The sequence below is a fragment of the Dendrobates tinctorius genome, unplaced genomic scaffold (assembly GCF_039654945.1).
Source record: "Dendrobates tinctorius isolate UK_male_01 unplaced genomic scaffold, ASM3965494v1 ptg000230l, whole genome shotgun sequence".
NCBI classification, from domain to species: Eukaryota; Metazoa; Chordata; class Amphibia; order Anura; family Dendrobatidae; genus Dendrobates; species Dendrobates tinctorius.
The window spans coordinates 13986543-14003708 of NW_027361897.1; the positions used below are offsets into that span (position 1 = coordinate 13986543).

The 17166-nt window shown below is 46.7% G+C and overlaps 1 protein-coding gene across 5 annotated transcripts in view; it reads left to right on the plus strand.

Annotated features, from left to right (window-relative positions):
- Positions 1–17166, plus strand: part of IDE (insulin degrading enzyme) — a 110890-nt gene that overhangs the window by 67985 nt on the left and 25739 nt on the right. For all 5 annotated transcript variants that reach the window (XM_073555863.1, XM_073555864.1, XM_073555862.1 and 2 more), the window contains exons 12-14: positions 8368–8470; positions 10684–10806; positions 12930–13012. In XM_073555863.1, the coding sequence (XP_073411964.1) occupies positions 8368–8470; positions 10684–10806; positions 12930–13012 (309 nt within the window). The remainder of the gene's footprint in view (positions 1–8367; positions 8471–10683; positions 10807–12929; positions 13013–17166) is intronic.

The following is a 17166-nucleotide window of genomic DNA, read 5'->3' on the forward strand; positions in this document are numbered from 1 at the left end:
TTGCTATAAAATTACCATGTGAATTATGGGGTTAATAAAATTAGTGATGTAACCTTTTCTGGATTATAAGACTACTCATTGTAATGGGAAAGGCCATGGTTGTGTATGTGACACATGCAGAAAATCGTGGCCTTTCCCAGTACACTGATAAAATGGAATATGAGGGACACAGTGTGTGTGTGTGATCCAAACCTACAGGGTCCTATATGAAAAAATGATTGCCCCCTAAACCTAATAACTGGTTAGTCCGCCCTTAGCCGCAACAACTGCAATCAAGTGTTTACGATAACTGTCAATGAGTCTTTCTCGTTCGCCTTATTGGGGGACACAGAGACCTTGGGTGTATGCTGCTGCCACTAGGAGGCTGACACTATGCACAAAAAAAGTTAGCTCCTCCTCCGCAGTGTACACCCCACCGACCGGCAGAGAATTCCTCAGTTTAGCTTAGTGTCAGTAGGAGGTGGACACGGGTCTTTTATTAGACCCATATCTACCTCGTCGTGCGTCGTTCCTTTTCAGGTTCTACGGAGGGATACAGAGTGAAAAGTCACATCTGTACTCCCACATGGAGTCTGCAAGTACGGCGTGTACTGCCACCCCGTATCCTTGCAGTTCTCCGCGGCAGGACCAGCCAGACGGACGCCGACACCAAGACGTGCCAGCGACTCCAGGGGTCCTTGTCGCCAGTCTCCCTCCCACTCGCCTACCAGAGCCTGTCGGTTGGATGAGACGCAAAGACTTCTTCAGACAGGTAATGGATCGTGGATGGGTGAGTATTAGGCCCCGGCTTCATATTTATTTTCCTGGCTGCCCATTCCCGACGGTCACCTCTTCAATGGCACAGGGGACCCCGGTTGTAGGCGCTGCGGTCACTCGCAGTCGCCACAAGGCTATAGGCAGCTCAATGTTGCCGGGCATCCCCCCCCCCCCTTTCTGGGGACAGGGAGCACAGGGTTTTTTTCCCTATTGGGAGCGACTTGCGTCTGCGGCGTCCCTCTTTTTCGGACCTCCGCGCCGACCCCCTGCTGACAGGCGGCCGCCGCAACTAATTTAGGCCCCGGCTTCAGTTCGGGCCTACCGCTGCGTCGCGGCCACGCCCCCGCCCCTTTCTTCTAAGCGGGCTTCTCTCCCGCTCTTCCCAGGCCCTCCCACCGCCTGTCCTTCACCTGCCCAGCCTGTCATTGGCTAGAGGGCGGTGAATCATTAACCCTGCGTGGTGCTCCGCCCTTCCTCCTCTCCTAAGGCGCGCTTTTTCTCAGGACGGCGCCATTTTCCCAGCCTGTTAGCCGGGCACCAACTCCTCACTGGACATCATCTTCTCCAGCTGTTTTTTTGTCAGGAGGGCTGTCGGCCGGATTTCGCTCTGACCTGCATCCACTGACAGGTCGCAGAGCATCGCTTCTGGGGATACCGGACCGTGAGTAGCTCTGCACTGCAGACTGACCCTTCTCCGCCCTCTGTCCCCCAACCTTCCGGCATTACCTCAGCTTTTCACTATGTCTAAGTCTGATCGTACCCGCTCTACCGCCCCCCCTGCACTTTAATCAAGTACTTTGCATGTTCTTCGTGCAATCGCAAACTTCCCTCAGGCCAGTCCACTCCCCTCTGCCTGGATTGTAGCAATCCAATTCAGCCTGACGTCGTCCAGGAGCCATCTTCGGCCCCAGGTGAGAGTGAGCCCCCCATGCCTGGCTGGGCCTCCTCGCTATCTCAATCAGTGGCAGACCTCACCAGGGTGTCTCAGTCCCTGGTGGCCGTTCTTGATAAGTTGCCCCTGGACTCTTCAGCAGGGCCAAGCAGGTCCCAAATTGTTCCATCTGAATCAGCCAGCGGTAGTCGCAAAAGACCCAGGCAAGATTCCCAGCCGGAATCCTCTCCTAGTCCCATCTCACCGCATAGCCCTTCTCACCAGCCTCCCTCTCGGGCCTCCTCTCCCGAGTCAGGGGAAGCGCTTTCGGACAGGTCATCTGAGGGGATTTTAGAGCTGGATTCAGACCAAGATGCAAGCATGAAGGTCACAGTGCAGGACCTCATTGCTGCGATCCATCATACCTTCGATATTGCTGACTCCCCTGCGAAATCCTCAGATCAGGAGGTTTCGTTCAGACGGGCAGAAACTCCCTCCAGGGTTTTTCCTTTCCATTCCCAGTTTGGGAAAATTTTTACCAAGGAAAGAGAGGATCCGACCAGACGCTTTCAAAGAGGAAAACGTCTCGGCATACTCTACCCATTTGCTAAAGAGCTCACGGACAACTGGTCGGCCTCTCCCTCGGTCGATCCGCCCGTGTCCAGGCTATCCAATAACACGGTTCTCCCGCTTTCAGGCGTGGCGTCCCTAAAGGATTCTAATGACAGGATTGTAGAATCCCTGGCGAAGTCTGCCTTTGAAGCGGCTTCAGCGGCGGTGTGTCCAATCTTTGCTTCATCCTGGACAGCAAAGACCATAACCACGTGGGCAGACGACCTTCGGCAGGGCATCTTAGATAAGGCGCAACCGGAGTATTTGGCCAATCTTGCCAATCAGATCTCCCATGCTGGGGACTATCTTCTCTCCGCTTCCTTGGATGCTGCATCCTGTGCAGTTCAGGCGTCAAGCAACGTTATTGCAATTCGACGTACAATTTGGCTAAAGGCATGGCAAGCGGACTTGTCTTCAAAAAAGTCCCTCACTAACCTGCCCTTTCAGGGGGTGCGCCTCTTTGCGTCCCAATTGGACCAGATTATTAAGGACGCCACCGGAGGCACGAGTTCACTCCTCCCTCAGTCCAAGCCTCGCAGACCCCCACTAAGGCGTCAGTTTCGACCCTTTCGGACTTTCCGCCGTTTCAATACGGCGGACAACTCCTCCAGCCAACAGAGACCGCAGGCTCGCCAGGAGAGAAAGAAAGTTTCCTTCAGACCCACTCCTTCCTGGCGACCCCACTCCTCCCAGGGCAGACCGTTCAGATCTAGATCTGGACGGTCTACTTCAGCATGACTATCATGACTATCATATAAGGCATGACTATCATATAAGGCGAGGGGCCTTTCCAATTGGGAGGTCGACTTCTTTCCTTCAGGGACGTTTGGCTGGCCGCCGTGGAGGACGCCTGGGTCAGGGAGGTCGTATCCTCAGGATACAAGATAGAGTTCGTCTCTCTCCCTCGGGATCGTTTCTTCAAATCCCGGCCTCCAAAGGATCCAGCCTTGATCCCGGGGTTCTCTACAGCTATCGCTGCTCTCCTCAGTTCCGGGGTGATTGTGCCCGTTCCCGAATCGGAGCGCTTCACGGGGTTCTACTCGAACCTGTTTGTAGTGCCGAAAAAAGACGGCGCAGTTCGACCCATCTTGGATCTCAAGCTGCTCAACAAGAGGGTCCGCCTTCGCCACTTCCGCATGGAGTCGCTTCGCTCGGTCATCGCCTCCATGGAGGAGCAGGAGTTCATGTGCTCAATAGACATCCAAGATGCCTATTTACATGTTCCAATTTTCTCCGGACATCAAAAGTTCCTGCGCTTTGCGATTCGACAGCACCACTACCAGTTTGTCGCACTGCCCTTCGGTCTTGCCACCGCTCCCAGAGTCTTCACGAAGATCATGGCTGCGTTGATGGCTTTGTTGAGAGTCAGAGGCCTCGTTCTTTTCCCGTACCTAGACGATATTCTGATCAAGGCTCCCTCATTCCAACAGGCTCCCCAAAGTTTGTCAATCGTCCTGGACACTCTTTCCAATTTCGGGTGGATCGTCAACAGGAAAAAGTCCTGTCTGGTTCCTACCCAACGCCTGGTCTTTCTAGGTCTTCTGTTCGACACTCGTCGGTCAAGGGTCTTTCTCCCACAAGAAAAGATTCTCTCTCTGCAGCAGGAAGTACGATCGCTGCAGACCTCGCGATTCCCATCCCTCCGTACAGCCATGAGGGTCCTGGGAAAGATGGTCGCGGCGATAGAGGCAGTTCCCTTTGCCCAATTTCACGCCAGACCTCTCCAGCAGGCCATTCTGTCGAAGTGGAACAGGTCGCCTCGGTCCCTGGATCGCCCTGTCCATCTTTCTTACCGGATCAAGCGGTCTCTCAACTGGTGGTTGTCGTCACCTCTCATTCTATCGGGTCGCTCCTTTCTTCCCCTTCACTGGCAGATAGTAACCACAGATGCCAGTCTCCTCGGTTGGGGTGCTGTGTTCCGCAACCACACTGTTCAGGGTCGATGGTCGGATCGGGAATCAGCGCTACCAATCAACGTTCTGGAGATTCGAGCGATCCATCTTGCTCTGGTCCACTGGGAAAGGCTCCTCAAGGGACTGCCGGTACGGATTCAGACAGACAACGCCACAGCGGTGGCATATGTCAACCGCCAAGGGGGAACACGGAGTGTTTCAGCCCTGGCGGAGGTGTCCAAGATTCTTCGTTGGGCGGAGATTTCCGTTCCGACAATTTCCGCGGTTCACATTCCCGGCGTAGACAACTGGGCCGCCGATTTTCTCAGCCGCGAGGGTCTCGCGGCGGGAGAATGGTCCCTACATCCGGAAGTGTTTCATCTGCTCTGCCTTCGGTGGGGAACCCCGGATGTAGACCTCATGGCGTCTCGCCTCAACAGGAAAGTCCCACAATTCGTGTCCAGGTCTCGGGACCCTCTGGCAGTGGGCGCCGACGCCCTGGCCATTCCTTGGTCCCAGTTCGAACTTCCCTACCTGTTCCCTCCTCTGCCTCTTCTTCCCAAGCTGTTGAAGAAGATCAAGGCAGAAGGACTTCCGGTCATTCTCATCGCCCCGAATTGGCCCAGAAGGTCTTGGTTCGCGGACATTGTCAACCTTCTCGCGGACGCCCCCTGGAAGCTTCCAGACAGAACAGATCTGCTGTCTCAGGGTCCGATTTGCCACCCCAATTCTCGGCCGCTCAATTTAACGGCGTGGCTGTTGAGACCGAGGTTCTGAAACGAGCAGGATTTTCCGACCACGTAATTCAGACCATGATCCGAGCCAGAAAGCCATCATCTTCCAAGATTTACTACCGTACTTGGAAGGCCTATTTCACTTGGTGTGAGACCAATGACGTCGCGCCCATGTCCTTTTCGCTCCCTTCAGTCCTAGCGTTTCTTCAGGCAGGATTGGATGCGGGGCTTGCCCTCAGTTCCCTGAAGGGTCAAGTTTCGGCGCTGTCCATTCTGTTTCAGAAAACGTTGGCTTCCCGTCCTCAGGTTAAGACCTTTCTTCAGGGCGTGGCTCACACGGTCCCGCCGTACCGGGCGCCCGTGGATCCATGGGATCTTAATCTGGTTCTTGAGGTTCTGCAAGGTCCGCCCTTTGAACCCCTCAGGGATATTTCCCTTTCTCTCCTTTCTTGGAAGGTAGCCTTTCTGGTGGCCATCACCTCCGTCCGGCGCGTGTCGGAATTGGCAGCTCTTTCGTGCCGCTCTCCTTTTCTGGTTCTCCACCAGGATAAGGTAGTTCTGCGGCCTCCGCCCTCGTTTCTTCCGAAGGTGGTGTCCTCGTTTCACCTCAACGAGGATATCGTGCTACCGTCCCTTTGTCCGAATCCAACTCATCCCCGAGAGCGGTCCTTGAACAAGCTGGACCTGGTTAGGGCGGTAAGAGTCTATCTGTCTAGGACGACTTCCCTGCGAAAGACAGAGTCTCTTTTCATTATCCCTGATGGAGCGCGGAAAGGTCACCCGGCGTCAAAAGCCACCATTGCTTGCTGGATCAGATCGGCTATCCTGGAAGCCTACCGTGTTAAGCGTCGCGGAGCCCCTCTGAGTATCAGGGCCCACTCTACTCGAGCAGTGGGTGCCTCCTGGGCGGTGCGCCACAGAGCTTCCGCACTGCAGCTTTGCAAAGCTGCAACATGGTCATCGGTTCACACGTTTGTGAAATTCTACAGAGTCCACACCTACGCTTCGGCGGACGCCAGCCTAGGTAGACGGATTCTGCAGGCAGCGGTGGTGAGTCCGCTGGCCTGATGGAAGTTTGTTTCCTACCCCAGGGACTGCTTTGGGACGTCCCAAGGTCTCTGTGTCCCCCAATAAGGCGAACGAGAAAACAGGATTTTTGGGTTGCTTACCGTAAAATCTGTTTCTCGGAGCCTTCATTGGGGGACACAGCACCCTCCCATGTTTTACAGCTCCTGTTCTTACTTTGGTTGAATGGTTACAGTTGAGTTGTTTATGTTGTCAACCTATTCTGTTACTTCTCCTACTGCTTTCTCACTAACTGAGGAATTCTCTGCCGGTCGGTGGGGTGTACACTGCGGAGGAGGAGCTAACTTTTTTTGTGCATAGTGTCAGCCTCCTAGTGGCAGCAGCATACACCCAAGGTCTCTGTGTCCCCCAATGAAGGCTCCGAGAAACAGATTTTACGGTAAGCAACCCAAAAATCCTGTTTTTACAATGCTCTGGAGAAATTTTGGCCTATTTATCTTTGCAGAATGGTTGTAATTCAGCCACATTGGTGGCTTTCCGAGCACAAACTGCTTTTTTAAGGTCATGCCACAACATCTCAATCGGATTAAGGTCAGGCCTTTGACTAGGCCACTCCAAAGTCTTCTTTTTGTTTTTCTAAAGCCATTCGGAGGTGGACTTGCTGATGTGTTTTTGATCATTGTTCTGCTGTATAACCTTATTGCTCAGCTTAAGGTCACAAACAGATGGCCGGACATTCTCCTTCAGGATTTTTTGGTAGGTGAACACGTGGTTCCATTTACCACAGCAATTCTTCCATGTCATGAATCGGCAAAACATCCCCAGACAATCACACTACCACCACCATATTTTATTGTTGGTATGATGTTTCTTTTCTGAAATGCTGCGTTACTTCTACACCAGATGTAATGGGACATACACCTTCCAAAAAGTTCAACTTTTGTCTCGTCAGTCCACAGAGTATTCTCCCAAAATAAAAAAAAAGAGGAGAAGCCAGCGCTGCTTATGGTCATAACGCAATACATTAAGTGCATATGCACATATTGATTTCTAACTGTTTTTCAAAATGAGACCTTTAGCAAAAAATTGATCAATTATTTGAGCCACCCCGCCATGCCAAAGCATTCTCATATGGGGCAGTCCTACTCTACGTTTTTTATATTCGCTGTGCCATTACGGCCTACTAAATGTATTAAAAGCAAGACCATATTGAATGCAATCTGTACCTGAAGCATTTCTGAATCACTCTCATGGAGCCAGAAAAGGCGAACGCAGATAAAGGTTGACCAGGTCCGGACATAAACATTTCAGGTCTAACCTCCACACTGCCTGACCGACACCACAGATGAAGGGTGATATTCTCCCAAAAGGCTTGGGGATCATCAAGATGTTTTCTGGTAAAACTGAGAGGAGCCTTTATGTTCTTATTGCTCAGCAGTGATTTTCGTCTTGGAACTCTGCCATGCAGGCCATTTTTGCCCAGTTTCTTTCTTACGGTGGAGTCATGAACACTGACCTTAACCGAGGCAAATGAGACCTGCAGCTCTTTGGATGTTTTTTGTGATCTCTTGGATGAGGCTTGGGGTAATTTTGTTCGGCTGCCACTTCTGGGAAAATTCACCACTGTTCCATGTTTTTGGATAATGACTCTCACTGTGGTTTGCTGGAGTCCCAAAGCTTTACAAATGACTTTTTAACATTTTTAAAACTGATTTATCTCAACTACTTTTTCTCATTTGTTCCAGAATTTCTTTGGATCGTGGCATGATGTCTAGCTTTTGAGGACCTTTTGGTTTACTTAACTTTGTTAGGCAGGTCCTATTTAAGTGATTTCATGGTTGAGAATAGATGTGGCAGTAATCAATCCTGGATGTGGATTGGGAATTTGAACTCTGCTTCCTGAAGATACGATAAACCACAGTTAATTTGTTTTGGGGTGGGGCAATCACATTTTCACAAAGGGTCCTGTAGGTTTGGATTTCTTTTTTTCCTTAATAATAAAGACCTTCTTTTAAAAACTGCAATTTGTGTTATCTTTGTCAAATATTAACATTTATTTGGTGATCTGAATCATTTGTGTGACAAACCATGCAAAAGAATAGGAAACCGTGTGTGTGTGTGTGGCATGTGCTACCACTGGTCCATTCCCTGTCTATACTACTGCTCCCTTACCAATCCACCTTTGGGATTGGTCGGGGCCCCCAGCATTTATAATCGATCCTGTTTCTAGGTGATACAACGTCTACCTGTTTTTAAATATCAATTGGCTATTGTTTTAGTCCAGAATGCCATGTCCTTGCATTGTCTTTTTTTTTTTTTTTTTTTAATAAAATGAAGTTGCTTATTGTGCGGTATGGCATTACTTTTATTTTGAGTGTCTCTTAAGCTAATACACCTAGTAATTTGCTACCGTCATCTCTGAGCCTGAGACTAAACCAAACCGCCCAAAATAATTTGTATATGTCCTCTCCTTCAGGGTGGCCGTTGTTTCCAAGTCTTTTGAGGATAAAACTGACCGTACAGAAGAGTGGTACGGGACACATTACAAGCAAGAAGACATCCCAGCAGATGTCATCCAGGTGTGGCGATCACATTATATTTTTTGTCTTGTGTGGGTGTTTGTTGTGTGTGTTTTTTTTTTTTGTTTTTTTTTTTTTTTTTTTAGATCAGACATAAACATTGAAAAATATAATTTACTTGAGAAAATAATGGGAAAAAAAAAGTAAACCTTAAAAAAAAAAAAAAAAAAAAAAAAAATCATCTTGTATAGGCACTACGTGTCCTGCCACGCTGAATGCATTAGGACACATAAATCATCAAGATCCACTGCTGGCAGCTCCCTTTGCAATTGCTGAACAATGTTGTCCCAGATGTGCTCGATAATCCCAGAGGTAGTGCCCTCGTGAAAGCTTTTTCATGACATTGCCCAAATGGTCTCCAGATATAAACTAGAGGCTTGAATGGAGGTCTTATCTCTACAGCAATGAGTCCTGCTTTTGTCTTGGGTCCAATGATGGCCAGAAATTGATCTAGAGATGTTAATTTCAAAATTATTTTAATTTTTTACATCATTTGCATAACATGTCTATTGGTCCTGTAACTTCCATTAATCCACAGCTTTTATTTTTTTGGTGTATTGAATTAATGTTGACCGTATATTCCTACATATTAGTCTGCATCATTAATTTGGCTTTGATTGTCCTGTAAAGCGCTGGTGCAGGATAGTAATCCTAGAGTGGACATGCTAGCCGCAAAGAGCATGACTAATCACCACTGCCCACTGGACTGGAGGTAGTTGCATGTGGCTTCCATATATGCAGATAATACGTGTGAATTATACTGTCAACAAGAAGGGCTACGGCACACACGACTTCTCATATCCCCTCTCTCCCACATGGGTAAGCATCGCTTTCACTGCACTATGAGCGGCACTTTATATCCAAGATAAAGTAGATGTACACTACTCATAGTTGCATGCAATGCATGTGTATACAAGCAAACAGGTCACAGGTGAGGATGTTACCTTTAGTAGCCATTCAAACCCATTTGTGTCAACTTCTGTGCATGTTATCAGGCCAAAATTATCAGGGTATGTAAACTTTTGACCAGGGTCATTTGGATGTTTTGGGCTGTCATTATGATTTAAAAAGAGAAAACACAGTAGTCTGACAATAAATGGCTTCACCCAACCACTAATCATGAGTGGAGAAAAAGTTTTGGCGCTATCATTCATATTATCTGAAAAAAAGGCAAAGAAAGCAAAAATTCTGCCGGGGTATGTAAACTTTTGAGCACAATGGTGTATATAATATGCCACGTATCTCTGCCTCCAGTCCAGTGCTGAACTATTCACGTTCTCTTTGATGCTAACACGCCCACTCTATAGTATATATGTACATATTAAAAATAAAAAAATATCAATCCTGCAAATGCTATGAATGTAACCACGGGCATGCTTAGTACCGGTTTAGTCATGTAAATTGTACTGACTTTTTCCCTTCAATGAAGATGTTGTAAATGTTACACTCCTGCTGTTCACTCTAGTTAAAGGGCGCGAGTAATCAAAAATGACTTTTTTCTAACAGAAAATACAAGACTAAGATAAGATTTTTAAACCTGAAACTTCTATAATGAGAAAACAGGATCCTCTTCCCAGTTAGTGATCTGCAAAGCGCCCTCTGCACAGATTGTTTCCTATGCTCCGAGTATCTACAATAAAGCATGGCTATAAATTCTGCAGGAGCAAGATGTCGGCCTCCATAATTATGTACAGAAAAAAAATTCCATGCCAGAACTTCACCTTGCCATACATAATATATATAAAAAAAATTCTCAATTTTTGCAACTTTATTTTTTTGTTCTGAAAATGTGTCATTGTATATTGTTCATGTATAAGTCAGTGTCCGTTTATCGGCAAAAATGGAATCTGGCACATTTATGCGGGCTGCTCTGTGGGAATACCTTTTTTTAAAAGTATAAAGCCAAGTGAGAAAGGCGCAGAAATGCGTTGGTAGTAAAAACCGTTTTGGAATCCCAAGGCTTTTCATTCCCACAGAGCAGCCCACCTAAACGTGCCAGCTTCCATTTCTGCCACTCTACCTCTGGAAGCAGCAGCGGCTTTCCACTCTTTTATAGGTGTTCTGCCTGCAGGCGTGTGCTAATATCGATTTTGTATGCGCTTCTGTCCTTCTCCAGAGCTTCTCAATGTCCATTTATTGCCTCCGTATAGGAAGTGACCTGTGGGCTTTACCCCTCTCGATCGTTGTGACGTTTTTATGTTTGTCTTTTTAAGAAATGGCAAAAGGCTGATATAAATGGAAAGTTTCATCTACCAATGAGGAATGAATTCATTCCTACAAACTTTGAGATTGTGCCTTTAGAAAAGGATGCAACATCCTCTCCTGCACTGATTAAGGTAAGAATTCAGGATTTAGTATCTATTTAGGCTCAATAGAGGTAATCCTACACTTGACCACATTGCAGTTCTAGTTTGATGTCCACACACCATGAACTGACCACTTGCCCCTTCTCAACTCCTTCATGTTTGTGCATGTGGTTGTTTTTTGTTTATTTCGTGCTTCCCTGTCCCTGCTGAAAAGCATTCCCACAGCATAATGCTGCCATCACCATGTGCGATGGTGGGTATAGTGTTTTCAGAGTAATGTGCAGTGTTAGTTTTCTGCCACACATAGCATTTTGCACTGAACCCAAAAATCTCTACTTTGGCCTCATCTGACCAGAGCACCTTCTTCCAGGTGCTCACTGTGTCCCCTACATGGGTTTTTGCAAACAGGACTTATGGCTTGCTTTCAATTATGACATTCTTCTTGCCACTCTTCCATAAAAGACAGGATTTGTGGCGTATGCGACTAATCCTTTGTCCTGTGGACAGATTCTCCTAACGTAGCTGTGAGTTTCTGCAGCTCCTCCATAGTGACCATGGGCTTCGTGACTACTTCTCTGATTCGTGCTCTCCTTGCTTGTGATGTCAGTTAAGGTGGACGGCCATGTCTTACTAGGTTTGCATTTGTGCCATACTCCTTTCTTTTTTTGTATTATTGTTATTATAGCTCCATTTATTCAATGGCGCTCTACATGTGAGGTGGGGTATACATAATACATACAAGTACAGTAATCTTTGTAAGGCTGGTTTCACACTAGCGTTCTGAGGCGCAGCGCAGGGCCGCCGCGAAGGCCCGTTTCACATTTTCGTCTTTTGATGTCAGTCAAAATCCGCCAGAGTGTTAAAAAACGGAAAATGTTTCCATCTTGGGCCAAATGGATGCCACTGGATCCGTTTTTTGGAAGGATCCGCTGGAGAGAGAGAATTTTCTCGGCGTTTCCAGAGCGCTATTCAGGCTTAAAATGCTTGGCAGAGCAAATCTGCTGGGCATGCGCAATTGAAAATAGCGGTCTGTCGCTCCAAAAAAAGTTTCAGAGTCCGTCTCCTCTTCCCAGGAGACTCTACAATTCTAACGGATCTGTCAAAAAACGGATGCGACGGACGACCATCAGTCAAAATCCGCCGCTAATGCAAGTCTATGGAGGAAAAAAACGGATCTGCCAAAAAAGGGGCAGATCCATTTTTTTCTAAAAGTGGCGGATTTTGACTGACGTCAAAAAACGGAAATGTGAAACAGGCCTAAGCTCCGCCCCCGGACGCGCCCCCTCCGGTCAGCTCCTCCTCTGGTCGCATGACGCTGCCTGCGATCAGCGTACCCTACATTTAGCGTTGGGTGCGCTGGTACACTTTTGTCGGCGCTTGCGCCCTTTTGGCGCTGCGCCAAGCGCACAAAAATGCAACACAGTGCGTTTTTGTTCGCTCGGCGCAGCGCCGGCAAAATCATGCCAGCGTACCCAAAACTAAATATAGGGTATGCTGATCGCATGCAGCGTCATGCGATCAGAGGAGGAGCTGACCGGAGGGGGCGGAACTTAGCGGCGGCCGTGCGCTGCGCCCGGTAACGCTAGTGTGAAACTAGCCTATGATGGATTGAACAGTGCTCCATGAGATGTTCAGAGTTTGGGCTATTTTTTAAATAACCTAACCCTACTTTACTCTTCTCCATAACTTTATCCCTGACCTGTCTGGTGTGCATCTCTGAGGCCTTCACAGAACAGCTGTAGTTATATGGAGAATAAATTACACATGGGTGGACTCAATTACTAATTTTTAATTATGTGACTCCTGGAGGCAATTGGTCACTCAGGATATTATTTGTGGGTATCAGACTACATGGGGCTGAAGACAAATGCACGCCACAAGTTTCAGATTTTAGATGGGGGGGCGGGGGAAACCTGAATCATTTCCTTTACACTTTACACAAATATTTGCTACTTTGTTGTTATCTCGTATAAAATACAATACATTTAAGTTTTGTGACTGTAACATGAAAAACATGTAGAAGTGTTCTCCAGGGTATGAATACTTTTTTAAGGCACTGTATATCCCTACTGAGCATTTAGTGGGGATGAAACTTGATTGGAAGTCGATCATTCTCCTTCAATGTCAGTGCGTTTTCTGTGTTGTATTCCTAGGACACAGCGATGAGTAAATTATGGTTCAAGCAAGATGACAAATTCTTCCTTCCCAAAGCCTGCCTCAACTTCGAGTTTTTTAGGTAGGTACATTCCCTTTAATTAGTCTTAAGCAGCTGATGCTATCTTATAAGCGATTTACGTCCCATGCGAAGCCCACTGTCAGCATTTTGAATACTAATGAACACTGTTATCCGAGCATGGATAATAAGCACTGACTAATATTTATGTGGCAGGCTGTAATCACAGGAATCGCCCAATGTGTCGACACGCAACACTTTTATGTTCGCTTTTTTTTAATTTATGGCTTGAACTTCAATAAAACTGTCATAATATCCAGCACTGGCCATAACAGTGGATCATTTATTTTCTGTTTATGGCTATGTCTTGAAATATTTGGCTGTAACACATTAAGCGGTTAATGCTGCAGTTGCTTTGTTTGTTGTGTATTTTTCTCCTTTTTATTATTATTATTATTATTATTATTATGCATTTATATATATCCTTTTCTAAAGTTCCTTCATGTAGAGAGACTTTAACTTTATCACTTGCAAAACTACGCCAAGAATCCAAATGGTGAATGCATGGAGGTTCACTAGATCTCGTGCCTCTGGACAAAACTTAAAGGGATTGTCCGGTCTATAAATATTTTTGACCTGTCCTTGGGATAAATCATCCATATTGGACCAGTGGGGTAGGTCAGACACCCTGCACCCCCACCATTCAGCTGTTTGCAGGTCCTAGTGTATGGAGCTGGGACACTAGAGCTCTGTAGACTGTGTAGTGATAATTTTGGGTACTCCATCTCGGTTTCCATTTACTTCTGTGCTGCAGTAGCCAAGAACGAACACAACCATCTAGAGCTGTGGTGTCCTAACTATCTCCCTTTAACTTGTGACAGCCATGGGAACTGCGTATGCATCGGTGGGGACTGACACGTGGCACCCCCACAAATGCACTATGCCCTGGATAATTCCTTTAAAAACCTAATTTGCAAATGAGAGCTGTCTGCTTTATTCCCTCGTTTTTCTGCCTAAAGTTGAAATGGAAACTTAAAGGGGTATTCCCTTCTCCAAGATCCTATCCCCAATATTTAGTAACAATAATATATAAGCAAATACCTCCAATTAGAAATGTAGAATAGTTCATCTGATTAGCTATGTCTTTTTTTCCTCATGTGCAGGGCATTGCAGTCGCTTAGGTATCCATGGTTACGATCGCTCATGTGACAGTTAGTTAGTTGCTAGTGGTTGTAACCATGGATATCTAAGCTTCTGCAATGCCCTGCACATGGAGTAAAAGACACAGTGAATCAGAAGGACTATACTACATTTCTAATTGGAGGTATTTGCTTAATATAATTACACCTACTACAGGATATGATCTTGGAGATGGGAATACCCCTTTAAATGAATGCAGCACTTTAATTTGACCTTGTTGATATGATCTGTAAGAACGGGAGAAGGAAATGGTTTTAACAACGTTAATAAACAGGAAAGCTGGAGATGTTACCACTTCTAGATTGTCAAAACATTGCAGGGTCTGCTGTAATCACAGGACTTTGTATGTATAGTGGGGAAACTGGTAGATGCAGGCAATTTACCCATCCTGTAAAATGATGGCCAGCGTATAGTGTCACGTCACGAGTCCAGTCTCCAGGAGCCCAGTAATCCTGAGCATGAACAGGTGAGAATCTTAATTGAGCATTTTTACATCTCCCTTACACAGTGATGACTAGCCAGCTACAAAAATGACATAATAATTCTAGATCAGTGGGGTCCCATCGGCTGAATATACATTGATCATGAAGTAATGGTGTATTCTAAAGATCTCATCACTTTTACAAGATGTAAATACCCCTTTTGTTTTATAGTGGAAACTAAAGTCCTGAGAGTACAGCAGACTCTGCGGAGCTTCCCGCATATAATGGCTGCAGCGTAGGATGGTGTGAAGTGTAATACACGTTGGCAGACTTGCAGAGACGGACTGGTAAACGCGCCAGATCTCCATCTCATGCACTTTCTTTAGTAAATTGAGAGAGGTGACGTTTGCAGCATTAACGGGAACCACCCGGCTTAATTTTCCATGGTGAAACAAACTTGTGTCTAGGTCAGTGTGCCACAATAAACATGGTGCATCTTTGGTCCCAATCTGTTGAGATCATCCTTTTATTTCTATGCAAATTTGGCTTCCATTGACGGTGCACTTCGGGCCGGGATTCCTCTGCCGTCCTCTGGCTTGTGCCGCCTTCTGCAGAGACTGGCTCCGTTGTGTAATGTGATTCTTCTACATCAGGCAGATCTGTCTGCTACGTCCGACGTAAAAGTACACATCCCTGCTACCTCCAGCTCTGCACCCGAAGACTGATGTAGCACCACAAACTTCAGTGTTCACGAGTTTCCATAACCGGTCAGTAGAGCGGCGCTCTGAATTCTGTGTGTACAGAGCACTGCGCTGTTGTCTGGCTATGGAAAGTCCTGTACACTGAAGATCAGTAGGCTACATCAGCCTTTTACAAGTAGCAGAGCTGGATGTAGCAGATGTGTCTGCCTGAATCACAGCGACAGTAGAGACTTCTATGGTGTATGTGATCAACCAGCCAAGGGCGACGAGAATGGCAAAGATACTTGGGGTGAGGTTTCCTTTCCGCTGACATCCCACTATTGTCATGGGTGACTTCAACATCTCCTTTTGACATTTCGGTCTCTCATTGCCTCCTTTGGCCTTGCTCAATGGTCTTCCACAGTCGCTCACAAAGATGGCCACACACTGGACCTAATCTTCACCCTAACCTCTCTAACTCGCCTCTCCGTTTTTCTGACCACAATCTGCTTACATTCTCTTCCCTATCCTCTCCATTTCCACAATACCCACTCGACAAACTTGCACACCCTCGCAGAAATCTGATAACACCTCAACCTACACTCACTGTATGAATCCCTTCTCTTCCCTCCACCTGTCCCCCCACTATTCCCAGGCCTCTCCTCTCTGTTAATCCCTTCACTGGCTCCCCATTGCCCAGGTACTCCAGCTCCAAACCCTAACCATGGCATACAAAGCCAAGGAGAGAAAAGCAAAACTTCTCATCAAGTCAAAATCTGGGCCAAAGAGGTATTGTGGGACAATTGTAGCACACTATCAGCCAAAGATACACTTGGTTACAAATTTTTTTATTTTTTTGGACCTGCGCTGCAAACTTCACTGTTTATTCCTTTTTTGAGGTCCTGACCTAGTATTGGAGTACAAGTGATGTTTTGTTAGCAGCTAACTGGGCTGAAATTGGGCCCATAATTGTAGGCACCACTTGGGGTCCTAGTATGTTGATTTTCTGAGTGGCATCTTATCAATGGGGCTGAAAAAATCCCAAGTGTTAAAAAAGCCCTCCTCCTCCCATCAAAATGTGCATCCTCCTAATATATTGCAGTTATCATATTATATAGCACGGTGCACTTACAATTGCTCATTTTACCTTTCTACTCAACTACCGTGTATACTCGTGTATAAGCCGACCCCCTTAATTTTGCCACAAAAACTGGGAAAACTTATTGACTCGCGTATAAGCCTAGGGTTAATGGTGGTCCAAGAAGATGCTCCATAGATAAAAAAAAAAAAAACCCATATGCTGCTGCGCAAGGGTTAATGCTGGCCCTAGAAGATGCTCCATAAATACCCCTCATATGCTGCTGCACAAGGGTTAATGCTGCCCCGTAAGATGCTGCTGCACAAGGGTTAATGCGGCCCCATAAGATGCTCCATAAATACCCCCATATGCTGCTGCACAAGGGTTAATGCTGCCCCATAAGATGCTCCATAAATACCCCCCATACGCTGCTGCACAAGGGTTAATGCTGCCCCATAAGATGCTCCATAAATACCCCCAATATGCTGCTGAACAAGGGTTAATGCTGCCCCATAAGATGCTCTATAAATACCCCCATATGCTGCTGCACAAGGGTTAATGCTGCTCCATAGGATGCTCTATAAATACCCCCATATGCTGCTGCACAAGGGTTAATGCTGCTCCATAAGATGCTCTATAAATACCCCCATATGCTGCTGCACAAGTGTTAATGCTGCTCCATAAGATGCTCCATAAATACCCCCCATATGCTGCTGCACAAGGGTTAATGATGCTCCATAAATACCCCCCATATGCTGCTGCACAAGGGTTAATGCTGCTCCATAAATACCCCCCCATATGCTGTTGCACAAGGGTTAATGCTGTTCTATAAGATGC